Genomic DNA, 26,313 nt, shown 5'->3' on the forward strand with positions numbered 1-26,313 from the left:
AATATTTTCGCAGATCTAATGGCGTTACGTCATGGCCCGGTGATTATTCGAACCATTTCTTTTAACCAGCCCCACACATAATGCGAGGTAGTTTTTCGACACATCTTGTCAAAGCAGAGATCGTGTCCCCTTATTACGGGGTTCTCATTAATATGGGCGTGGGTAACCCAACCGCGCCATCAATTGCGGCGCTTGGGGGATAAGCGAGTTTTACCAGGCAAGTGGGGACGCTTAGTTTTGTCCGCCCATATAAAGGGATAAGGATTCACCTTTCTATCCATGCCTTCTTCCTCCTTTGCTCATCCGCTCCCGCATACTCGAGCTCTAGCGCCCAAGTCCTCACTTCCATCTCAACCTTCTCCAACCATGTCCGGAGCGGGAGGCAAGTGGATGGTCTCCTCCGTCACAGAGGGAGACATCAAGAAACTGAGGAGAGCCGGATACCTGCCCAACGACATCGCGCATCGGCTCCCAGATGAGGGGCAGCTCATCCGCACCCCCAGGCCCCATGAGAGGGTGGTATTCCTCACCCATTTCATTCGTGGACTGGGATTCCCTCTCCATCCTTTCGTCCGGGGGCTCATGTTTTATTACGGCCTGGATTTCCACGATCTGGCCCCGAACTTCATCCTCAACATCTCGGCATTTATCGTCGTGTGCGAGGCCTTCCTCCGCATCAAGCCCCACTTCGGCTTATGGATGAAGACCTTCAACGTCAAGCCGAAGGTGGTGGGCGGCCGCCAGGCGGAGTGCGGAGGCGCTATGGTGGGCAAGATGCCCAACATAACATGGCTCGAGGGCTCCTTTGTGGAAACCATAAAGGGGTGGCAATCGGGGTGGTTCTATATCACCGAGCCGCGTGACCCCGCATGGGTAGCGGCCCCCGAGTTCCGATCTGGCATCCCCATGCAGCTCACCTCCTGGAAAGAGAAGGGCCTGTCCTGGGGTAGTTCGAAAGAGCTAACCGGACTCCAAACATGTATTCAAAACATGATGGACAAGAAGTTCAAGCTTGTCAACATAGTCCAGGTTATGCTCATCCGCCGGATACTCCCGTGCCAACAACGGGAGTTCACCTTGTGGGAGTTCAATCCGGCGCAGCACTGGACTCTGAACATGTTCTTCGACACGACTCATGAAGACGCCTGGAGGGTGCTGTTCAAAAGTGCCGAGGTCCCTCCCCCTATCACTGAGGATCGCGGATTCAGCGCGAAGCGCCAAGCTAGTGCGGTAAGCTGCTTTACCTTTCACATGATACTTATTTTTTATATAGATTGACTCTATGCGGGATCTAAACTCCCGGACCTTTGACAGGACTGGCAGAAGATGGCCGGACAGACCGACTGTCCGGCTCCTTTGCCCGAAGGCCCCGCAGACACTCTTCTGGCGAAGATGCTGACTCCGGCCCCTTATAAGGTGCCGGAGAAGACCAAGAAGGCCAAGGGAACTCGAAAGAGTTCCCGACGCCAGGCGTCGTCGGACTCACCGTCCTATGACTCTGCGGCGCACTCTTCCCCTAAAGACGAGGAGGAGGAAGAAGATGATCCCCCACCGACTGGGGGAGACAAGAAAAGGAAGGCCGCCCCAACTGCGGAGGCCGGAGGGTCCAAGAAGGGAAGGACTCTCTTTCCGGACAGCTCCACCGCCGCCGACGAAAGCGAAGATGAGTGGTTGCCTAGGGCCAAGCCCCCGGGGAGATCGTAAGTATTCGGATACCAAAGTTACCCATGGGATTCCTTTATCACACTACTTTTCCTAACGCCGAACTTAATTGTGCAGGCCGCCCCGAGCCAATATCGAGGTATCATCGGACGGCTCCCTGGGCTCGTCAGACATGGATAGCGACCCAGTCCCGACTGCCACCTCCCCTCATCCTGCCGACGACGCCGAGGTGTTGTCTCAAGAGGCACCGGATCAAGGGGAGACAGTCCCGGAGGCGCCTCAAGGCGACCTTCTGGACTTCGGGAGCCGCGGGGACGGGGCCCCCGAGAGCTCCGAGTTCGGCCCTCATCCGAACACCGTGCCGGACCCACCAGCGGTTCGAGACTCAGGCAGGTGGCCTCCTTCTAAGGGGGGCAAAACGCCTATGCCGGTGACCTCTGTCCATCCAGAGGCACCGGATAATCTGCTGGAAGCGCTTTGCAGCGCTTCCATCGACGAGGAGCACCGCACTATCATGAGTGCGGTGATCCAGAAGGTTCAGTCCGCCAAGAGCGGATTGACTGAAGCATGTGCCAGCCTTCTAACAGGCTTTGAGGTAAGTGTGTTTAAAATGTAGTAGAAATATTACCGCATAGACAGTAGCCCCTGATGCTTTGTTCGGTGTTCACAAAGAAAAGCCAGATAGAGGATCAAAAAATATCGCAGGAGTCTAATATAAGTATGTCAATATGCATATGCAGGCTTCGCTGCTGGCGTCCGCCGCACTAACTGCGGAGGTCGCCGTACTGAAGCAGGACCTCGAGGGATCCAAGAAAGAGCTCGACCTTGCCAAGAGGCAGCTCGAGGAGAACAAGGGTAAGTAATACCCCGTCTATAGATATGTATATATAAAAAGGACGCCATTGCAAAATGACAGGATCGTTGTATGTTTGCCAGGGGCCACGACCGAGGTGGCGACCCTGAAGCAAGTGCTAACCAAGGCTGAAGATACAGCGGCCAAGGAGCGCACTGAGCAAGAGAAGCACGAGGCTCGGGTGGGCGAGGTGCAGCAAGAGCTCCAGGCTCTCGTGACAAAGCACGAGGCGTTGGAGCTTGACTCGAAGACGCGAGAGTCTGAGCTTGCCGCGGCCCTTGAGAGTGCAAAGAGTGCCAAGGCCAAGGCCCAGAAGGCCCTCCAGGAGATCGACACGATGAAGAAGATAGCGGTGGGTAAGGCTTTCTATATGCAAAGCAAGCATGTAAAAGTAACTTACCGATTGCTTACCCGGATCCGAAGCTCTTCAGGAGCATTCGCAGATTTGCCCCGCAGTGTGTCCGATGCCGCACAATTTTACCAGGCCGAGGACGGAAGCTCGACGAAGAAGCTGTTCTGGTCTCAGTATGCTGAGGCCGAACATCCGGTGCCGATGAGCGACCAGCTGAAGCAGATGGTCAAGCTACATAAGGCGGCCGATCAGGCCATGAAGGGCTTTATAGTCCGGTTGTGGCCTGGCGACGCCCTTCCAAACAGCTTCTTCGGCCTGGTGAGGCGGCTTGTGGATGCCTGCCCACGGCTGGAGGTCGTCAAGCGATCCGTCTGCATTGAAGGTGCACGCCGGGCTTTCGCCCGTGTAAAAAAGCAGTGGGTCAAGCTCGACGCCGTGAAGCTGATCAAGGAGGGGCCGCCGGAGGGCAAGGAGCACCGCCACCCTGAGATGTATTACGAGGGTGTTCTGCCGGGTGCCCGTCTTATCGCGGATGAGTGTTCGAAAGATGTAATATTTGAGTAAACTTGCTCGTTTTATCCTGTATTTATGAAAACTTGTTTCATATGCGCTAGGCAACGTTTGTTTGAATTTAAAATATTACCTTCTGTTTGGCTGTTTATCCAATCTGAGAGATGGATAGTCCTCGGCTTCTGCCCCCATGCCGCTAGTGCTGGGGTGTTCGGGATAAACCTGAGCACTCTTGTTCCCATATTTGGGTCCTTCGAGGGAGCTGCTCAGCACAACGAACAAGGCAACCGGACTAATATTGCTTTATCACTCTCACTTAGCCATAGAATTCTATAATTTTAAATTTCGGCGAAGCCCCTGGTATTCAGAAGGCCGAATTCGGGGCGTGATACACGCCTTTAAGCCGGACAGGGCCGGCCCCTCGCCCTAAGCGGCATAAGTCTTTAGGGACTCGAAAAAGCTCGCCGAACAGCGACCAGTCTCTTGCCTTATCATGACAGTCAGTTTTAGCTTTCTCTACTGAGGTGCTCAGCCCAACAGAACCGGGGCACAATCGCAGTAGTTCTCCTAGCGCTACCTTAGCCGATAGAGCGGAACGTAAGGTACCAAAACATAGGAGCCGGGCAAACCCAACATTTGACCAAATACATGATTCGGAGCTGATGCATATAATGCTATAAGTTCGGGGTGCCGCACTTGTGAAAGTGTTCGGACTTTTCACACCGCATTGTGGGGTACGTGAGCCCCTGGTATATTGGTCGTACCAAAGTGTACGGTTGCAAGGCGTCGTTAACGAACACACACACAAACACACACACACACACACACATATATATATAATGCAATAATGGTCGTAATGTAATGCATTGTTTATTAAAAAGCTGCGTTGAAGCAGAGTGATACAGATAGTGCGATAAGCAAAAAGTAGGACTAAGTCTCTTCCAAGGGCTAGCTGAGGGATGATATGAAATTGGAGATCAACCTGGGAATTCCGTTGTATAACGTAGTTGTCTGCCTCCTTGGTTGTTGCATCATGTCTTCGGCAATAGTGCTGCCGGTCAGTGTTTTCAAAGATTAAGATCCTGAAAAAAGATAAAATAACCAAATGGGAAGCCCTTAGTGCGGTTTAGGCCGCATTTTGGGGCGTGCCGCAGTTGTGCCCCCTCCCCACCTGTGCCCATGGTATTTTTAATGCGTAATTATGTACGCGCGGCACGAATATCGTCGTTGGGCTGGAATTGGGGTGGCCGCCGTATTGCTACGCGAGCTCATATCGCGCCAGGTAGTCTATTTGCTGATTGCCCCGAGCGCGCTTGAAGGTGTCCGGGCTTTGAAACGCCGAACTCGTTGATTGCCTTGAGAGGCTGCTTTGCGCTTCTGCTGCGAGGGCCGCGGTGTGCTCCTCTGTTCGGAGGGAGCTCTCTGTGTTTCCATTGACTGTAATAACTCTGCGGGGTCCTGGCATCTTGAGCTTGAGGTATGCATAATGCGGTACCGCATTGAATCTAGCAAATGCGGTTCGCCCGAGCAGCGCGTGATAACCATTGCGGAACGGGACTATATTGAAGATTAACTCTTCGCTTCGGAAGTTATCCGGGGATCCGAAGACCACTTCCAGTGTAATTGAGCATGTGCAATGGGCCTCTACGCCTAGAATAACGCCCTTAAAGGTCGTTTTTGTGGGTTTGATCCTTGAGGGGTCTATACCCATTTTGCGCACTGGGTCCTGATAAAGCAGGTTCAGGCTGCTGCCGCCGTCCATAAGGACTCGAGTGAGGTAAAATCCGTTGATGATTGGGTCTAGGACCAGTGTGGGAAATCCTCCATGATGGATACTAGTGGGGTGGTCCCTGCGATCGAAGGTGATCAGGCAGGAGGACCAAGGGTTGAACTTTGGGGCGACTGGCTCCAACGCATATACGTCCCTGAGCGCACGCTTCCGCTCCCTCTTGGGGATGTGGGTTGCGTATATCATGTTCACCGTCCGCACTTGCGGGGGAAACCTCTTCTGTCCTGAAGTGTGCGGCTGCCGGGGTTCCTCCTCGTCATCGCCATGCGGCCCCTTGTCCTTGTTTTCGGCAATTAACTTGCCGGACTGCTTGAACACCCAACAATCCCTGTTGGTGTGATTGGCTGGCTTGTCTGGGGTGCCGTGTATTTTACACGAGCGATCGAGTATACGGTCCAAGCTAGACGGACCCGGCGTACTTTGTTTGAATGGCTTTTTCCGCTGACCGGGTTTAGAGCCCTTGAATCCGGCATTGACTGCCGTATCCTCAGTATTTTCGCTGTTAATGCGGCGCTTATGCTTGTTGCGACGTGACCTACTATTTCCATCCTTGGTATCTAAGGTACCATGGTTTTTTGAGAGGTTATTACTGCGAGCCAGCCAGCTGTCTTCTCCCGCACAAAAGCGGGTCATGAGCGTCGTGAGAGCTGCCATAGATTTCGGCTTTTCCTGATCAAGGTGCCGGGCTAGCCACTCGTCTCGGATATTGTGCTGGAAAGCCGCTAAGGCCTCCGCATCCGGACAGTCAACGATTTGATTTTTCTTTGTAAGGAACCGAGTCCAGAATTGCCTGGCCGACTCTTCTGGCTGCTGAATTATGTGGCTCAAATCATCGGCGTCTGGTGGTCGCACATAAGTGCCCTGAAAGTTGTCGAGGAATGCGGCTTCCAGATCTTCCCAACAGCTAATGGTGTCCGCTAGCAAGCTATTAAGCCAATGCTGCGCTGGTCCTTTGAGCTTTAATGAGAGGTATTTGATGGCGTGTAAGTCATCACCGCGGGCCATGTGGATGTGGAGGAGGAAGTCCTCAATCCATACTGCGGGATCTGTTGTGCCGTCGTATGATTCAATGTTTACAGGTTTGAAACCTTCTGGGAATTGATGTTCCATTACTTCGTCTGTGAAGCATAAGGCGTGTGCGGCGCCTCTGTATTGGGCTATATCTCGACGCAGCTCGAATGGGTCTTGTCCGCTGTGTTCGTCCCGGCCGGGTTTTCTTTTACTGTATCCGGCGTGACGTTTTTTGTCTCGCAGAGTGGTGTTCCCTCGTGATCCGTAGATCGATCTTGAATGATTTGCCTTGTCCTCCAACATGTCTCGCAGGTCTAGCGTATCTCCCCCTGCCTTTTTATTTGAATGGCGTTGGGGTGGAGGCTGAGCTTTTGGCTGGAATGCCTCTCTATCGCGGCCACGAGGTGGCCGATCCGCCGTGTCATACGCTTCTTCCTCCAGTCGGGGTAGTAACCTGCGCCTTGGGTAACTCTTGGAGGGGCGCTCGAGTTTATATTCCTCAGCCGCGAGGACTTCAGTCCATTTGTCAGCTAGCAGATCTTGATCAGCTTGAAGCTGTTGCTGCTTTTTCTTCAGGCTATTTGCCGTGGCCATAAGCCGGCGCTTGGCGCGCTCTTGTTCGACGGGATCCTCTGGGACGGCGAATTCATCGTCGCCGAGGCTTGCCTCGTCTTCGGAGGGGGGGATGTAATTGTCATCCTCCTCTCCATCTGCCGCTCTCTCAGGAGAGCTGGCTCCTTCATCCTCCTGCTCTAAGTCTTACTGGAGGGGATTGTTGTTGTCTTCGGCACTGTTCGGAGTATTATTATCTCATGTTCCGGTATCACCACTTTTTGCTTTGGCGGGACTTAGAGCGGCGCCGCTGACGTCGGCGCTTGGGTTGCTTCTTGGAGGGGTCATCCTCCGTTATCTCGTCGCCATTGCCTTCATTGGGTGTATCCACTATGTATATGTCATATGACGAGGTGGCTTTCCAGTGCCCTATAGGTGCTGGTTCATGTTCGTCTCCTACATCGCCGTCCATACCGTCGATGTCTTCGGAGTCGAAGTCGAGCATGTCGGTTAAATCATTGACAGTGGCTACATAGTGGGTGGTGGGTGGGCATCGAATTTCTTCGTCGTCCGCATCCCAATCCTGTTGGCCATAATCCGGCCAGGGCTCTCCTGACAAAGAGAGAGACCTTAGCAAATTTAGAATGTCGCCAAAGGGCGAGTGCTGAAAGATATCTGCAGCGGTGAATTCCATAATCGGCGCCCAATCGGATTCGACTGGCAGGGGCGCGGGTGGTTCGGAGTCAGAAAAAGGGTCTGGCACATTGGTGTCACGGGCTGCGCAGAGGATTATGCTGGTGTTTGGCTCGATCGCCGTTGAGACTGCAACCCCTGAGGCGGTGTTTAACCACCCGTCCTCGATTGGCGCAGTTGGCTCCGAGCTAAGGGTCGGGGCTGATGCGGGCGCGGCCTCTAGGGTACTGTTCGGCGGTAGAGCTAGGTCATACCCACCGCGACAGTGCGGCGTGCCCGGCTGTGGCTCGAATCCGTCTAAGATCAAGTCTCCGCGGATGTCGGCCGTGTAGTTCAAACTTCCAACTCTGACCTGATGGCCAGGGGCGTAGCTTTCAATCTGCTCCAGATGGCCAAGCGAATTAGCCTGCAGTGCAAAGCCGCCGAATACGAAGATCTGTCCGGGGAGAAAAGTCTCACCCTGGACCGCATCGCTACCGATGATAGTAGGAGCCATCAAGCCTAACGGCGACGACACAGAGGAACTCTCAATGAAAGCACCAATGTCGGTGTCAAAACCGGCGGATCTCGGGTAGGGGGTCCCGAACTGTGCGTCTAGACCGGATGGTAACAGGAGGCAGGGGACACGAAGTTTTACCCAGGTTCAGGCCCTCTTGATGGAGGTAAAACCCTACGTCCTGCTTGATTAATGGTAGTACAAGAGTAGATCTACCACGAGATCAGAGATGCTAAACCCTAGAAGCTAGCCTATGGTATGATTGTATGTTGTGATTGTTGTCCTACGGACTAAAACCCTTCGGTTTATATAGACACCGGAGAGGGTTAGGGTTACACAAGGTCGGTTACAAAGGAGGAGATATTCATATTCGTATTGCCTAGCTTGCCTTCCACGCCAAGTAGAGTCCCATCCGGACACGAGACGAAGTCTTCAATCTTGTATCTTCATAGTCTAACAGTCCGGCCAATGGAGATAGTCCGGCTGTCCGGAGACCCCCTAATCCAGGACTCCCTCAACAACGCTAACCCTAACTAGGAGGAGGGGGAGTAGTATATATAGTCTAAGCCACGAAGGGGTAAGTGGGAAAGGGATACATGGGCCTCTGGCCCAACTCTGCGCGCAGGCAGGCGCCGGATGTCCGGGCTGGGGGCCGGATGTCCGGCCGTTCATGAGACGCCGGATGTCCGGGGCACTGGCCGGATGTCCGGCCTAGAACATGCTGTTTTGCTCTTCTCTGGATAGCCGTTGTCCGGATTTCCGGGGCGATGCCGGATGTCCGTCCTATTGACAGGCGCCGGATGTCCGGGGGTCGCCCGGATGTCCGGCTGCTGAAGCTCTTCTGCGCATGCGCCGGATGTCCGGCCTCTGGCCAGGATATCCGGCCACTGTAGCTTCCGGCAGCTCCGTTTCTTTCGTCTCCGCTTCCAGGCTTACCTCGCGGATGGTGTAGTTGTTCCTTGGCTCTTGCACTCCTCCTCATCGTCCGTAGTGTTCCGACAATAGCTATGAATGCACATGAGTGGAGTGTCAAGTAGTATACCATCCTCGAAGGTGTCAAGTGAGCACGTGTAAAGGAGATGATTCACCTTTGGGTATGTGAAGTAGATGTCGCACATGTCACTCGCCGAAGGACTCTTGACATGGTGATGTCCATAGGATGCTCCACATCATCTCCCCTCCCTTGGGAAAGATCTGACCTCGGATCAAAAACCAAATCACCATGGGAAAGAGATGGCTTCACCGTGTAGAAGTGGACGTTCACCAAGTACTTGTCATCTTGAAGCTCGAAATGGGCACTCTCCACTGTGGCACCATCTTGTGGTTCCTTCAAAAGGAGTAAGGACAACAAATACTTGGAAAAACAAATGTGGTTAGCGTTAGTGCAAAACCAAGCATTCAAGAGATGAGTGACCAAACAAGTGTCATCATCATGCAAAGCATATGGTGTGACAAGGGATTGTGACATGGCATGTAAGCATATCAATCGAGCACAAGCAAAGATATCATGGGGACAAGCATGTAAATGTGAGGTAGTGATGCAAATATGTGTAACAAAAGAATAAGCATCTACCTCAAAGTCATAGCAAGCATGGGCAAAGCGCTCAATGAAAGGTCTATGGTAGGCATAAAAATCATTCACAGCACCAAATAAAATGAAGTGTCTAAACACATGGGTCAAGTGCAAGACAATCCAAGCATAATGTACATGGGGTGTAGTGAATATCGTGTGGCACTCAACACAATAAAGATTAGATGCCACATAATTTCAACCTCCTGTTGATTCAGTTGCACCGGGTGGGTGTTATTATTTTGTGTAAGAAAAAATGTAGCTGTCATCAGATAAGTTGTAAAAATGTTCAGCCTTGCTTTAAGTCAAACCCAACTAACCCCTATTATATAGGTGATGTCGCTGTTGTGGGTAGGTGTGCATAGCTTAAAAATTATCCTTCTTATGTGTGTATTGCAGATAATACTAGGCAATAATGACACATCACTGACTACACGGAATTAGGAAAGCTAGGGCAAGATTCTGGGGGAATCATGCAACCAAGCCAACTTGCATGGCACGCATCCTGCCAATACGAGCGAAGGGGTGCCAGATGCCGAAAAGAACTAGGTTTGAGCAGCATTAACAATCTAAGAAAGGCCATATGACGATAGCTACAACACACCATTCAATCAATCAACAACACTTAGGTAGTGGCAGTGGATCTAGGAGACCAGGGTAGTGGCAATGCTTTCCCTTGACTCTTTGGCAAACTGCACACTCCTGTAGAAAAGTTTCAATCTCCTCGTCTGGCGCCAATAAAATAGCTTTTTTACCCTTTGATAGGTAGCCACAATGCCTGCATGGCCTCCTATGGGAGAGTTGTGATCCACATCTTCTCTAAATCAACCCTGACATCGATGATGGAATTTAATTGCAAAACTGATACGATAAGAGGTCAGACTAAGATTAACAAACCAGTTTGTGCTTGGAAGTCAGACTCGTGAATAAATTAGTGGATATGCAATAGCAGCTAATCTTTGACCAGATTTTCTTGTCATCACGATGACCAGAAGGGATGAAATGAGACAGAGACCAGAGCAGGTTGCTCCTTTCCTCTCTTGTTTTTTCTTTAAGAGAAACTAGTACTTTAGCCTGGCAGACCAAAGCTTACGCTTGTGGTTTACAGGCTAATTTCTAGTCGCTCACGTAGGTAGTGGTTTCACATACCTTTCTTTGGGCTGACTATTGTGCTACTAGTCTCCTTGCCAACAATAGTCAATCCTAGGCCCATTTCTTTTCCTTTTCTTGAGTTCGACTTGAAAGAGGATCAAATAAAATGGAGACATGAGCTGCCTGTTCCATTCCTCTCGTGATCTTCACCAGCCCATTGGTTCCCTTGCTAGCTTCTTCAGAAAGCCATGCGGTCACACCATTGCCCAAACAGCAGCAGATTCCCCTTGCCTTTTCTAGGATTGGCTCTCGTGCTGCTGATATCCTTGGCCCCTCCGACCAGCTCCTGCACGGAGCAGGAGAAGAGCTCCCTCCTCCAGCTCCTTGCTGGGTTCTCGCAGGACGGCGGCCTCGGGTCGTCATGGCGGAACGATATGGACTGCTGCACTTGGGAAGGGATCACCTGCAGCCCCAACAGGACGGTCAGTGATGTTTTGTTGGCCTCTCGAGGCCTCGAGGGGTCCATCTCGCAGTTCCTTGGAAATCTCACAGGCTTATTGCGCCTCAACCTGTCGTGCAACTCACTCTCCGGTGGCTTGCCGCTGGAATTGGTGTCATCCAGCAGCATCACTATCCTTGATGTCAGTTTCAACCGCCTGACAGGAGCCCTGAGCGAGCTGCCATCTTCAACCCCTGCATGGCCTCTGCAGGTACTGAACATCTCAAGCAACTTGTTTACCGGAAGGTTTCCATCCACAACATGGGAGGTGATGAAGAGCCTGGTCGTGCTCAATGCCAGCACCAATAGTTTTACTGGGCAGCTACCAACTACACTCTGTCTCAGCGCACCATCTTTTTCTGTGCTTGAACTCAGTATTAACGAATTCAGTGGAAATATTCCTCATGGACTCGGTAATTGCTCCATGCTGAAATTGCTAAGCGCTGGCTATAACAACCTCAGTGGAACTCTTCCAAATGAGGTCTTCAAAGTTGCATCATTAGAGCACCTCTCTTTACCTAATAATTGGTTAGAAGGAGCACTCAATGGCATCACCAAGCTCACAAATTTGGTCACCCTTGATCTTGGGGGCAACAAGATCAACGGCAATATACCGGATGCCATAGGCAAGCTGAAGAGTTTGGAGGAGCTGCATTTGGAACAAAACCACATGTCAGGGGAGCTTCCATCAGCATTGATCAACTGTACACATCTCACAACAATTATCTTAAAGGGCAACCAATTTCACGGAGAACTTACCAAGGTCAACTTCTCAAACTTGCCCAATCTAAAAAAGTTAGATCTCCTGCACAATAACTTCATCGGCAACATTCCAGAAAGCTTATACTCGTGCAGCAAGCTGACTGCACTACGGCTCTCCAGCAATCATTTCCATGGCCAACTGTCAGAAAAGATAGGTAATCTGAAGTCCCTCTCATTTCTATCACTCGCTAACCTCTCCCTTACAAATATCACAAGAACACTTCAGATCCTTGGGGGATCCAGGAGCCTGACCACCCTTCTTATTGGGTCCAACTTCCTGCATGAGACCATGCCAGAGGATAACGGCATTAATGGTTTTGAGAATCTTCAGGTTCTTTCTATGAGTGATTGTTCATTGTCTCGAGCAATACCTGATTGGTTATCCAAGCTCACAAATTTGAGGGTGCTATTTTTGCAAAGCAATCAGCTAACTGGACCAATACCTGAATGGATCAGTAGCCTGAACTTGCTCTTGTATCTAGACATATCAAACAACAGCTTTACAGGTGAAATTTCAACTGCCTTAATGGAGATGCCAATGCTAAAATCAGACAAGACTGCACCAAAGGTCTTCTTTGAACTGCCTGTGTATCTTTTCAGTCCATTTATCCAATACCTCAAACCTGGTGCTTTTCCAAAAGTGCTTAATCTAGCCATCAATAAATTCACTGGTGTGATCCCAGGGGAGATCGGTCAACTAAGAGCGCTCGTTTCACTTAATTTGAGCTCCAACAAATTATCAGGAGAGATCCCACAACCAATCTGCACCCTCACAAATCTGCAGATGCTCGACATGTCCAGCAATCATCTTACTGGTACAATTCCGGCCGCACTAAACAATCTGCACTTTCTTTTCAAATTCAATGTTTCTAATAATGACCTCGAAGGCCCTATTCCAACCGCAGGCCAACTTAGCACGTTTCCAGATTCTAGCTTTGATGAAAACCCAAAATTGTGTGGTCCTTCGATTGTAAACCATTGCGGTTCAGCGGAAGCAAGTCCAGAGTCCATCAAATCCAGAGAAGAGATTGGCAGTAAGGTCATCTTTGCAATCGCCTTTGGTGCTTTCTTTGCAGTAGGAGTCATATATGATCATATGGTCTTAGCCGGATATTTTGGCTAAAACCTTGTAACTGTTATCACTGCCCAAACCGTTACATGATTTCAAGTGGTTCCCAGTTCAGCAAGACCATGTCAGTGGCTCCAGCCCCAGCAAGAACAACATCTCTTGTAAACCTGCTATCGTCAGTTAGTGACGTTCATCGTTGTACTCCATTTAGCAGAAACATGATTAACGAGTGAGCAATGTCAACAGTGTGTAAGCATATTATTATTGTGGAATGTGTAACTATTTGGTCAGTATTTACTTTGATACATACGCATACAGTGATGAATGTTTCTCTTGGAGAAAGTTGACTAGAGGAGGACACATAATAAGCAAAAGCAATCTGCAGTCTGGCACACTCAAATCTGTAACTATTTGCAGTCTAGCAATCTGTAACTCCAAGTCTCCAACCCAGGATCGCAAGTATCCACAGAAAACAACACTGGCGCTGAGAGAAAATTCAGAAATGTCAACAAAGCTAGCACTACAATGTGGCACGAATTAAGCACCTGCTCCGTGGTTTCTACAATATACCTCGGCAAAGGGCTCACGTCACGTTCGGCCTTGGTCGAATCTCCGGTCCCCTGCCTGCCTGGCCTCCTCGGACCAGCTGAGGCGGGAGGCGAACCGCCGCACGCCGCCGTAAAGGGTCGCCGCGTGGACGGATTTGAACTTAAAACGAGACTAGCGAACAATTGAACATCAACCAGGCGCCCAAGTATTATTTTTTCCTCGGACTTCCTTTTTTTTCCAGATATATACCTTCTGAGTGCGCGACACTGGACCTGTTTCCTAGCCTCCGGTGTCCGTCCTCCAGCGAGCTTAGCGAACTCGGAGCAGCCGGCCCACCGCCACGCGGGGTCGCCGGGAGTCGCCGCATCCCCCTCGCCAGAGAGCTCCGGGAGGGGGAGGCTTGGTTCGATTTCTGCCTGGCCTCTGGCCACCAGAAGTGGGAGTGCGGCGGTGCGGCGGTCCTCGGGACGCCGGCGCATTGAGTTGGGCAGGACTCGACGTTGGGCCGTACGGGGGGCAGTATTTGGGTTAGCTTATAGATAACAGTTTGGGCTGGCTTCATCTTGGGCTTCAAATTGGGTGGGCTTAGGGATGTTACAGTGCCTAGAAAAAGATAAAATTGTACATGCTCCTTTTTTGTGGGAAAGGAACTTTCATTACTCAAATAGGATGATTACAATCAGCAGCTACAATGCTAGCAATATCCTCTAGGGTATTGCCAACCCAGCATAGAAATATCCAGCCAGCATACAGTACGATGTTGTAGGAGTGTGACTAACAACATTTGCATGGCGACTTATCTTAGCTAAGCTTATTGTACATATTCCTATTGGTCGTCCACAAATGATCAATTCTGATTTCTAAAAAAATGATCAGTTTCTGACAAAAAAAATTTCTGCCCCAAAAAATGCTTGCAAGATTTGCAAATAGTGCTAGTGTTTTGAGTATACACATATTAATTATTTTAATTTAATTTTAAACTAATGAAGTGGGTTCCAAGATATGACACAAGTGGGCATTTACACGCAATGATATACACCCCTATAAATATTAAGTGTAGAATGATATACACCCCAAGTGTATTTACGATTGGTTGCCTTGTATTTAGCCGAGCCGAGCTAGAGAGAAGTTGGTATGAACTTTTGCTCGTCCAACTAAAGCTAGTTGCACTGTTGTATGAACTTCTGCAGGTTGACCTAAACTAACTCAATTGTACATATCTTAACCTAGGGACCAAATATGTGCATGTAGAAGTAAAAATAATAATTTAGAATTTCAGTTGATGTCTTGTGTTTCCAGCAAGTGGTTTAGCTGAGAGATTGACAACTCTAGCTAGTAACAAAAAATGACAACTCTCGCAATAGATATTGGCAAAGCATGACACTCTCAAGTGAGCTACTCAACTATGCTCAATCCAAATGTGAACAATAAAGAACACTGGAGTACGTAAACACTGGTTATCACAAAACTTGATTCTGGACTAGTACAACACTATAGGCAACATGCTTCCCTTTTAACTCTTACCTACTACCTAGAAAAAGAACACATGCCCACCAAAATTTACATTTTTTTCAGTAACCTTTTAGAAGTTATACTGATAGGTGTTCTGGTCGGTAAGTAATACTGTATTAAATATAATAAATTCAGCAGCGGTCAATTGAGGTTGAGAGAATAAGCTAAATACCTTATTCCATGTGCAAAGGGTTCATCTCTCTACTCGGGATCTGCTTTCCCCATCGGAAGTTCATCTTCAGCCGTTTGGTCGTTTTGGGTTATGTTTGATGAGATCATAATCTTCAAAGAAAACAACATGACATGTCACAGGGGATTTGGAACTAGATGTCTAATACACATATTAATTATTATATTTGTCTAAATGGGTTGGCCCACAGGTTAAAGGTCATACATGCATCTAACCATGCATTAACCTTTCTGAGGTCCAAAAACCAAAAGAAGAGGTACACCTCTTTGTCTAACCCACAAGATTTGCTTTTCTTTAGTGTGGTAGGATGTATGAGGGAGACCATGTCACCGAAAAACGCTTTGACTTTTTTTTTCGGAGACCCTACCTCTTTTTTTATAGGGAGCGGGAACCCTACATCTTTGTCTAACCCACACTATTTGAACCTCAGTCTTGCTGCTTAATTGCTAAAGGCTTACTCTTACTTGTTGGAACCACTATACTTGCGACCATGTCAAAGGCGATCTACTATGCTCACAGACACATATCCATCAACTGACAGTTTGAGGGGTTCGGCTATAGATGCTCTAAGCGTTCATAGACACATGCCCATCAGCTTACGATCTTCTCCTTCCAAGTGGGGAACTGTGACTCTGTGAGGTGGACTTTTTGTACAAAGCAATAAGAATTTGAGGTGGGCTTTTTGTACAAAGCAATAAGAATTCGAGACCCCCCACAAAGTCGTAAAGTGGTACGCGTGCAGTTGCAATCTTCAAAGTCTGTTGTCATGCTTCTATACGTCATAATAAACAGAATAATTTGTAAGAGAAGATTGCATCTGAAGTAGGAGCAAACTTTAATAGCATCCACGCTAGATTTAATATGAAATGTTATTACCCACATGTACAATGATCCATGACATATATGCACTCCCATTGAAATACAATGACACTCTACTTGACACCAAATATTATAGCCACTCAACTACCAGCGAGACACCGGTAGTCAACACTCGACTTAACACGGCATATTATTAGCAACTCGGAAAAAAAATTAGGTGGCATCAAAATGACATCACCAAAAATTTCAAACAGAAATATTCAACAAAACTGACAGAATCCGAATGGACAGCTCTTGTTTTTTTATTTAGGAAATGGTAGTTTAGCATGCTTTCAGAATGGACAGTTTCAGGAAACTGTCAAACAAAAATATTCAGAATGGGCAGTTCCACCACAACACCATGCAGCAACTATTTTTCATACAGCAGGTACACCAAGAAAGTTCACATGCCTTCACTTGGCTTGGCTCTCGTGCTGCTGGTCTCTTTGGTCTCTCCGACCAGCTCCTGCACCGAGCAGGAGAAGAGCTCCCTTCTCCAGCTCCTCGCCGGGCTCTCGCAGGACGGCGGCCTCACGACGTCGTGGCGGCACGACACCGACTGCTGCACATGGGAAGGGATCACCTGCAACCAAGATAGGAAGGTCACTGATGTTTCGTTGGCTTCTCGAGGCCTCGAGGGGCCCATCTCGCCGTTCCTTGGCAACCTCACCGGACTTTTGCGCCTCAACCTTTCCCAGAACTTGTTGTCTGGTGGCTTGCCACTGGAATTAGTGTCATCCAGCAGCATCCTTGTTCTTGACATCAGCTTCAACCGCCTCACAGGAGGCCTGAGCGAGCTGCCATCTTCAACCCCTGCGCGGCTTCTGCAGGTACTCAACATCTCAAGCAACTGGCTTACAGGCATATTACCATCCACAACATGGGAGGTGATGAAGAGCCTGGTCGTTCTTAATGCTAGTTCCAACAGATTTACTGGTCAGATACCAACTACACAATGTGTTAGCGCGCCATCTTTTGTTGTGCTTGAGCTCAGTTTCAACCAACTCAGTGGGAACATCCCTCCAGGACTCAGTAATTGCTCGGTGCTGAAATTGATTGGTGTTGGCTACAACAACCTCAATGGCACACTTCCAAATGAACTCTTCAACGTAACCACGTTAGAGCACCTCTCGTTGCCTAACAATAGGTTAGAAGGAGCTCTCGATGGCATTAGCAAGCTCACAAATCTGGTCACCCTTGATCTTGGCGGGAATGAGCTCAGCGGCAATATTCCAGAGTCTATAGGTGATCTGAAGAGATTGGAGGAGCTGCATTTGGAACACAACAACATGTCAGGGGAGCTGCCAGCAGCTCTAGGAAACTGCACAAATCTTGTAACAATTGACCTCAAGGCAAACCAATTTAGTGGAGAACTTACCAAGGTCAACTTCGTAAGCCTGTCCAATCTAAAAAAACTAGATCTTCTTTCCAATAACTTCACCGGCACAGTTCCAGAAAGCATATACTCCTGCAGCAAGCTGACGGCACTACGGCTATCTTACAATCCTTTCCATGGTCAATTGTCAGAAAAAAATAGGCAATCTGAAGTCCCTCTTATTCCTATCACTTGCTAATAACTCTCTTACAAATATCACAAGAACACTTCAGATGCTTAGCAGTTCCAGGAGCCTCACCACCCTTTATATTGGGTGCAACTTCCTGCATGAGACCATGCCAGAGGATGTCAGCATTGATGGTTTTCAGAATCTCCAGGTTCTTTATATAAATCATTGTTCATTGTCTGGAAAAATACCTGATTGGCTATCAAAGCTACCGAATTTGGGGATGCTATTTTTGCAAGGCAATCAACTAACTGGACCGATACCTGAATGGATCAGCAGCCTAAATTTTCTCTTCTCTCTAGATATATCAAACAACAGCCTTACAGGGGAAATTCCAAGGGCCTTAATGGAGATGCCAATGCTAGAATCAGATAATACTGCACCAAAGGTATTCTTTGAGCTGCCTGTTTGGAACAAGAACCAATTTCTGCAATACCTCACGCCCAGTGCTTTTCCTAAAGAGCTTAATCTAGCCATGAATAATTTCACTGGTATGATTCCGGCAGAGATCGGTAGGTTACAAGGACTATTTTCACTTAACTTGAGCTCCAACAGATTATCTGGAGAGATACCCGAACAGATCTGCAATCTCACGAACCTGCAGATGCTCGACTTGTCTGGTAATCATCTCACTGGTAAGATTCCAGCTGCATTGAACAATCTGCACTTCCTTTCCAGATTCAACATTTCTAATAATGACCTAGAAGGCCCTATTCCAAACATGGGCCAGTTCAGCACGTTTCCGGATTCTAGCTTTGGTGGAAACCCAAAACTGTGTGGCCCTATGGTTGCAAACCATTGTGGTTCGGCAGAAGCAAGTCCAGTTTCCATTGACCCCATAAAACAGATTGGTAGTGAGGCCATCATCTTTATGACCGCCTTCGGTGTTTTCTTTGGAGTAGGAGTCCTATATGATCAGAAAGTCTTAGCTAGACATTTTGGCTGAAACCATGTAACCGTTATCACCGTTAACAAATGGTTAATATTTGTAAGTATTGAGTATAGAATATAAGAACATTTGACTCTGCAGTCCAGTAAAGAAAATCTACAGGGAAAGCACACAAGAGGCGCTCCAATGATAACTTATCACAAAAAATGTCATTTTTCGTCTCCTTTGTAGCCTCTCCTGCCTAAAGCTGATTTAGTAAGAATACTTTTCTTTAGTGATAACCAGAAATAAATCTTGATTTTCAAAAGTACTCTAGCACTTATATTAGAGTCAGATGTTTAAATTGCCATGTGTAAAGAGCTAACCAGAAGCCTTGCAAATCAGACCAACTTTGTGTCCCTGTTGTTGTCAAGTACACCCCTGGTGCAGGCTGACTTCATTTCTTCCTACGTAAGTAGGGTGTCTCGCCCAAAAACATCCTCTTGCACTGCTAAAGTAAATAAGTTAGACACAGACACCGTGGAACCACTAATTTCAGAACAATCATGTACTGTTTCATGTCAGAATTATTTTTACTGATTCTCCCATGAGCTAACAGCATGCTGCATAAGAAAGCAAGTGGGCACCAAATTCTATTTTCAATTGCGAATATGCATCAAGAAGATCATGTGACAGCAAATGTACCATGATAAAAGAATGCAAATATATTCTAGGCATGACAGGTTGAAAAATGTCTAGCACAGGTAGCATAGGGGAAGGTATAAAAGGGTGCATCGGGAGATCAGACCATCCTTGAATTACATAGGAAGACATTTATTTTTTGCAAGAAACATAGGAAGGTGCTTATTCTAGTAGAAAGCCAATGGCGTTAAACTGGTTTGTCATTGTCAATGTTAATCACTTCCTAGTATTATCAGCTAAATATGTCAGCTATCTATGCACTTAATACTCTAAGGACATAAAATTATAACCCCCAAGCGTGCAAGATCTGTTTTGCACAAACACGATCCCCCTAAATAGTAAGTATTTTTGGTTTGTGGACTCGAAAAACTCAATGCAACAATACGATAAGCGGGAAAAAACAATATTGTCAAACAATCCATATCCTACTTCCAGCATGGCCTGAATCATATATGATAGCATCATACTATTTGGTTGGCGTAAAAGCTGCGCCAGGAGCTAGTGGAAAATTCACCTTCCACTTGCATTATTCCATTTCGCAGTGTTAGTGTGAGAGACATTGATTCAACAGACTTGGCTCCTAGTAGCAGCAGCCGCAGGCCGCTGGCTCGTTGACCTCAGGTTGAAGTGCACTGCCACGGGTCAGAGCTTGATGATGGCGAGGAGGGCGAGTGGCGGTCGGCGGCGTTGGGGAGATCTGGCCGCTGGGCGACGTGAGACGCACCTGCGGGTGAGCCGCGGGCCGCAGCGACGGGGAGAGCCGCCGGTTGTACGCCGAGGCGGTGGGGAGGTCAGCGGGGTCGAGGAACGCGGCTCCGGCGGCTGCCCGCCCTGCGGCGACAGATGCTAGGGCATCGCCGGGGGGAGAGAGATATGCAGCCGAGGCGCCAAAGGATGGCAACGCGGCCCAAGGAGCCTGGCCGCCTTCCACAAGAGCTTGGCCGCCGTGAAGGAGGCGACTACACCTGTCCTGCTCATGCGGTCATGCCCTCAAGGTGTTTGCGAGAATGTCGTCTCTGTTTGCAGAATGCACAGTATGCCGTGTCTGACACTTATTTGCAGAATGCAGAACACCATCATTTCATTCCATCGCAGATAAGATCAGTGCCAAGCTCGATAATGGATGGTCGCAATTGTATTAAGCATAGTCCACCTAGCTACATACTGAAAACAGCTTCAATCTTGCTGATCAGCATAGTCGACCTAGCTACACACTGAAAACAGCTTCAAGCTCCTTACTGATCAACGAGCATCGGAGCGACTAAGCTAGCTAACACTTTAGCGACCTTGTGCTTATAGAGGAAGGTTGGAATGGGCAGCTCGCTCGGGTCCGGCGACATGATGAAGGTCGGCATAGGCAGCTCGCTCGGGTCCGGCGACACCATGAATGTCGGGCCAGCGAACAAGGATGCCTCCGGGTCCACCTCCATCTTCGCCAGAGCCTTTGGCTTCTTGTCGGGCCGGTCCATCAACGGAGCGAGGCCAGCGAAGGGTGATGCCTCCACCACGGTACGAGGTGTCGCCTTCTTCTCCGACGCCACAGGGCCAGCGAAGAGTGTCGCCACCGAGTCTGCCACCATCTCAGTCGTAGGCTCTGCCTTCTCCGAAAGGTCGATCGACGGAGAAGGGCCAGCGAAGGATGTCACCACCGAGTCTAGCTCCATCTCAGTCACAGGCTTTGTCTTCTTCCCGAACCGGCCGGCCGACGGGGCGGGGCCGGCGGAGATTGATGCCTGCGAAGCTGCCACCATCTCAGCCGGAGGCCTCGGCTTCTTGTCGCACCGGTCGACGGATGGCGCGCGGCTCGCCGGCCTATTCCAGTTTTCTCTCGGCGTCTCCACGCGGCCGAGGCGCTCGACGCCGCCGTTCAAACTCTCGGCACGGCGGAGCGTCTTGTCAGTGGCCCAGCTGGAGCTCCGGGAAGCACGTCCGGGAAGGTCGATCTTGTCTCTGATCCAGCTTCGGCTCATCGAGGCACGTCCAGGCTGCTGCTTCTTGGTGTCCAGCTCCACACGAGCCGTGTACACCGCCGGAGGAGGCGTCAGGAGGAGGCAGCGCGCCGGGGTAGGCAACAGCGGCGGCAGGGTCGCAGCGACATGGCTAGCCATCTCTGCAAAACACAGGACACAGCAAAGAACAGAGAGACCAAGTGATTGCACAAGCGAAACAAGTAAACAGAACAATTGCGATGCTGAAATTCAGATGATGACCGGAGAAGAAAGAGGAAACTCGCCGGATTCTTTGCTCGCCGTCGGCGAGAGAAGCTCGCCGGGTTGTTAGGTCGCCAGGAGAACGTCGCGCGTGATCTATCGAGGGGACGGCTTGCTCGTCGGATCGAAGGAAAAGTGCGATCTATCCCCGCAGCCCGGCTGATATAGATCGACCCCCGATGCCCCGCCGCGTAGAAACCACGCAATCCGAGTTCGGCTCGTAACCGCCGCCAGCGCCGCCGCCCGTGGTCCAACCGCCGGAGCCACCAGCGACGCACTCATCCGATCTTTCCTCCTCTTCGTCGGTGGCCTGGGCATCCCGCGGTGGCGCGACTGCGCCTGCGCCTCCATTCCGCCGCCGCGTGCCATCCTGGCTCGGCATCGCGGCCGTCGTGGCCGCCGAGCTCTGTTACCCGCATGAGTCGCAGCTGTAAGAACCACGGTGAGGAGTCGCAGCAGCGACGAGATGCTGGCCGGGGTTCTTGCTTTCCTCCTGCGCTGATTGCTGCTCTTCCACGCTGCTCCATGGGTGGTCAGTTGTTGCGCTTGTCAAATGTTTGATGAAATGCTTGAGCAGGATGCCCGGTCCTTTCAATCAATTTGAGCAGAAGCAACTCCAGTAGTTCAATGTTAATAGAGCGAAGGGCGGATGCACATTCACGAGTTCACCATGTGTAATCACTAATTAATCTAGCATAGTAGGACTAAAGTCTACACTGACAAATAAGCTGGCACCTTAAGCCACCTACGATTCTCAAACTGAACAATCGAAACTGCATTTCTCAGTTATTGTTGGTGTCCATTTGTTAATTCCATGATAGATGCATATGTAACTTGGCGGCTTCCATGTATTATAATCCACTGAAATTGTTTGAAATTTGTGACTGGTTGCTTTTCTGCTTCATTCTATAAAGTGGGGCAGGGGGACCCCTTTCATTAAAAAAAACTAAAATGGTTCGAAATGAAAAAGTCAATACAATGCTCATACAATTTGTTTATTTTTTGAAAATAAAATCCATTTGAAAAATAGATAATTCATGAGCTTATTATGTAAGTAGCTTTGAGATTCCATCTATAAATAATTCTATTTTAATTTGTAACCCATGTATTACCCAATTCATGACTTGTATTATTATGGTTATAATGCTTTAACTCTTGCGGTGCCTTCCCAGGTGCCGCTGTCGACTATCGGGATCACTGCCAATCTCATCAAGGCTGAATTGTGCAACTACATCGGGGATTGCCATGACAGCACCTTCTCCTGGAAGGTTCGAGAGGTTTTTGCGGTTTTTGATTCTTCAACTACATCCAATTATCAGAGGTCTCCTGTTGGTTTTTGCGGCTTCCCTTCCGCTGTGATGGAGTCAAACTCGACAGATCTAGGGTAGGGGGTCCCAAGCTGGTAGCCTTAGGACGATGGTAATAGGGCAAGGGGGACACGATGTTTGCCCATATTCAGGCCCTCTCGAAGATGTAAAACCCTACGACCTACTTTGTTTGTATTGATTATGGATGGGGTACAGAATACATGTTGATCCACCTCGAGATCGTGTATAAATGAGTTGATTTTTCTCTACGGACTACACCCCTCTGTTTATATAGATGCCTGGGTACCTAGGGTTACACATAGGTTGGTTACATTCGAAGATAAACACGTCAAAGATTGCATTCATGCCTTGAAGTATGTGTCAAGTCTTCGGAAGATCTCATCTTGCACATAGGTCGGTTACATTCGAAGATAAACACGTCAAAGATGCATTCATGCCTTGAAGTATGTGTCAAGTCTTTGGAAGATTTCATCTTGCACATAGGTCGGTTACATCCGAAGATAAACACGTCGAAGATTGCATTCATGCCGTCTTGATTCCTCCATGGGGCCCAACGAATGTGGCCCACTGGTTGGTCATCTGGGGGTTCTCGACCCAACCAATGTCTCGGAGCCGACGTGGTTAACACCCCCCCATTCAGGATACCATCATTAGCCCTCGAACCAGTCTTCAAGCCGAGGACTATCCTCACAAAGGTTGTTGTTCATCTTAGGTCTTTGGCCTTGTAAATTGGTTCAATCATCTTCTTTGCGTGTTTGTCTCCAGACTGACTAGAATCTTGTCCGAGGAGCCCCAACTAAGCTTCCAAGTTTTTTTCTTTTCGCCGGATCCGAAGACCCTTTCAGTGCCTAGTTATCTTAACGACGAAGTATTCTTGTGTCAGGATGGGGACGTCGGTTTGGCGGTGTTCTGACAACTTCGACCGAACCCGAAATGCTACCACGCCTGCAAAACCGAAAGATGCCTTGAGTTATCGTTATATCGTGTTAGTGCAACACGAGGCCATTACTATTGGCACGTATTGTCAATAAAGTGACCGGGCCCCAGATTTTTGGCGTCATTACCAGCAAACCCCCTCGATTCACATGCACACGTTACACATACCACATTGGGTACTCGTGAAATTTACTACCACACAGTACACGCCTTCGGTGTTTTTACTTTTTACTGGCTTATAAAAGGCACACTGTAAAATGAATCAATCACCACGCTTTCCATCTTGCTCCTGCTTCCATCATCCTCAAGCTTCAGTGCCCAAAGAACAGAGCAAAAGCCTTCCGAGCTGCTTTCCCTCTCTCGGTTCTCTAGCGTTCTTCTACTCCCATTGGAGTTGTTGGATTCCCTGAAAAGGAAAGGTGATGTGTCACAACAACAGAAAATATTTTCCTCGGTTAATAACAAAAAATTATCGAACTAGTAGGAGTCTACAAGCTAACAATGTAAACAACACCTGCACACAAACACAAAACAAAATGTTTGCACCCAACTTGTCAAGAGAGTTGTCAGTCCCCTTGTCTTGCCATTTGTCGGGGGGTGACCCCCAGGTAGTCCCAAGATGTCAAGCCGGACAGGGTGCCTGCCTGCCCGGTGCTACTTGTGAACTGTGTTAGGATTTCCCCGAAGACGAGAGGATGATGCAGTATAGTAGAGATAAGTATTTCCCTAAGTTAAGAACTAAAGTTATCAATCCAGTAGGAGAACCACGCAACACCTCGTTAGCAGCACCTGCACACAAATAACAAATCCTTGCAACCCAACGCGAACAAGGGGTTGTCAATCCCTTGGCGGTTACGTGCAAGATAAAATTATGTAGTAATTGATAGATAGATTGAAAAAAATACAAAATAAAATAAATAACATAAAATTGCATCAAGGTTTTGTAGGATTTTTAGTATGATAAAAGTAGACCCGGGGCCATAGTTTTCACTAGAGAGTTCCCTCTTGAAAATAGCATATGTTGGGTAAACAAATTACTGTTGGACAATTGATAGAAAAACAAGTAATCATGACGATGTCCAAGGCAATGATCATGTATATAGGCATCACGTCTGATACAAGTAGACCGACTCTTGCCTTACTATTACTCCAGACATCGAACGCTATCCAGCATGCATCTAAAGTATTAAGTTCATAAAGAATGGAGTAACGCCTTACTAAGCAAGATGACATGATGTAGTGATGACCCACAAGTATAGGGGATCAATTGTAGATCTTTTCGATAAGTAAGAGTGTCAAACCCAACGAGGAGCAGAAGGAAATGACAAGTGGTTTTCCGTAAGGTAATGTCTATAAGTGCTGAAATTGTAAGTAGCAGAGTAGTTTGATAGCAAGGTAATTTGTAACGAGCAAGTAATGATAGTAGTAACAAAAGTGCAGCAAGGTAGCCCAATCCTTTTGAGGCAAAGGACTGGCCAAAACGGTCTCTTATGATAAGCAAAGCGTTCTTGAGGGTACACGAGAATTTCATCTAGTCACTTTCATCATGTTGGCTTAATTCGTGTTTGGTACTTTGGTAATTTGATATGTGGGTGGACCGATGCTTAGGTGTTGTTCTTACTTGAACAAACCTTCCTACTTATGATTAACCCTCCCGCAAGCATCCGCAACTACGAGAAAAATATTAAGAATAAATTCTAACCATAGCATTAAACTTTTGGATCCAATCGGTCCCTAATGGAATAGCGCATAAACTGGGGTTTAAGCTTCTGTCACTCTTGCAACCCATCATCTAATTGCTACTCCATAATGCATTCCCTTAGGCCCAAATATGATGAAGTATCATGTAGTCGACGTTCACATGACACCACTAAGGGAATCACAACATACATACTATCAAAATATCGAACACATATCAAGTTCACATGATTACTTGCAACATGATTTCTCCCGTGACCTCAAGAACAAAAGTAACTACTCACAAATGATAATCATGCTCAAGATCATAGGGGTATTAAATAGCATATTGGATCTAAATATATAATATTCCACCAAATAAACCATATAGTAATCAACTACAAGATGTAATCAACACTACTAGTCACCCACAAGCACCAATCTATAGTTTCAGTAACAAGATTGAACACAAGAGATGGACTAGGGTTTGAGAGGAGATGGTGCTATTGAAGATGTTGATGGAGATTGCCCTCCTCAAGATGGGAGAGTTGTTGTTGGTGATGATGATGATGATTCCCCCTTCGGGAGGGAAGTTCTCCCGACAGAATCGCTCCACCGGAGGGCAAAAGTGCTCCTTCCCAAGTTCCGTCTCGAGACGGCGGCGCTCCGTCCCGAAAATCCTCTCCTTACCTTTTCTAGGTCAAAATGACTTATATAACAGAAGATGGGCACCATAGGTGGACCTGGGTGAGCACAACCCACGAGGGTGCGCCTAGGCTGCCTGGCGCGCCCAGGTGGGTTGTGCCCACCTGGTGGGCACCCTTTGGTAGTTATTTACTCCAATATTCCTCAAATATTTCATAAAAATTCTCCGTGAAGTTTCAGCTCATTTGGAGTTGTGCAGAATAGATGGCCTGACGTAGCTTTTCCAGGTCCAAATTTCCAGCTGCCGGAATTCTCCCTCTTTGTGTATATCTTGCATATTAATACGTCTCCAACGTATCTATAATT

General features: G+C 48.3%; 2 protein-coding genes and 1 pseudogene across 2 annotated transcripts; 2 read left to right on the plus strand and 1 right to left on the minus strand.

Annotated features, from left to right (window-relative positions):
• Positions 1 to 10,828: 10,828 nt before the first annotated feature.
• Positions 10,829 to 12,964, plus strand: LOC125516612 (receptor-like protein 2). Its single transcript, XM_087529405.1, has one exon. The coding sequence runs from the start codon at positions 10,829 to 10,831 to the stop codon at positions 12,962 to 12,964; it is 2,136 nt and encodes a 711-aa protein (XP_087385531.1).
• A 3,432-nt stretch (positions 12,965 to 16,396) lies between these two features.
• LOC125514772 (uncharacterized) lies at positions 16,397 to 18,527 on the plus strand (annotated as a pseudogene).
• Positions 18,528 to 20,264: 1,737 nt separating this feature from the next.
• LOC147964303 (uncharacterized) lies at positions 20,265 to 21,649 on the minus strand. The gene has a single exon (XM_087526841.1). The coding sequence runs from the start codon at positions 21,257 to 21,259 to the stop codon at positions 20,387 to 20,389; it is 873 nt and encodes a 290-aa protein (XP_087382967.1). The 5' UTR covers positions 21,260 to 21,649; the 3' UTR covers positions 20,265 to 20,386.
• Between the last annotated feature and the right edge of the window lie 4,664 nt (positions 21,650 to 26,313).

The sequence above is a fragment of the Triticum urartu genome, chromosome 6A, assembly GCF_056163025.1.
Source record: "Triticum urartu cultivar PI428250 chromosome 6A, HENAU_Tu73, whole genome shotgun sequence".
NCBI classification, from domain to species: Eukaryota; Viridiplantae; Streptophyta; class Magnoliopsida; order Poales; family Poaceae; genus Triticum; species Triticum urartu.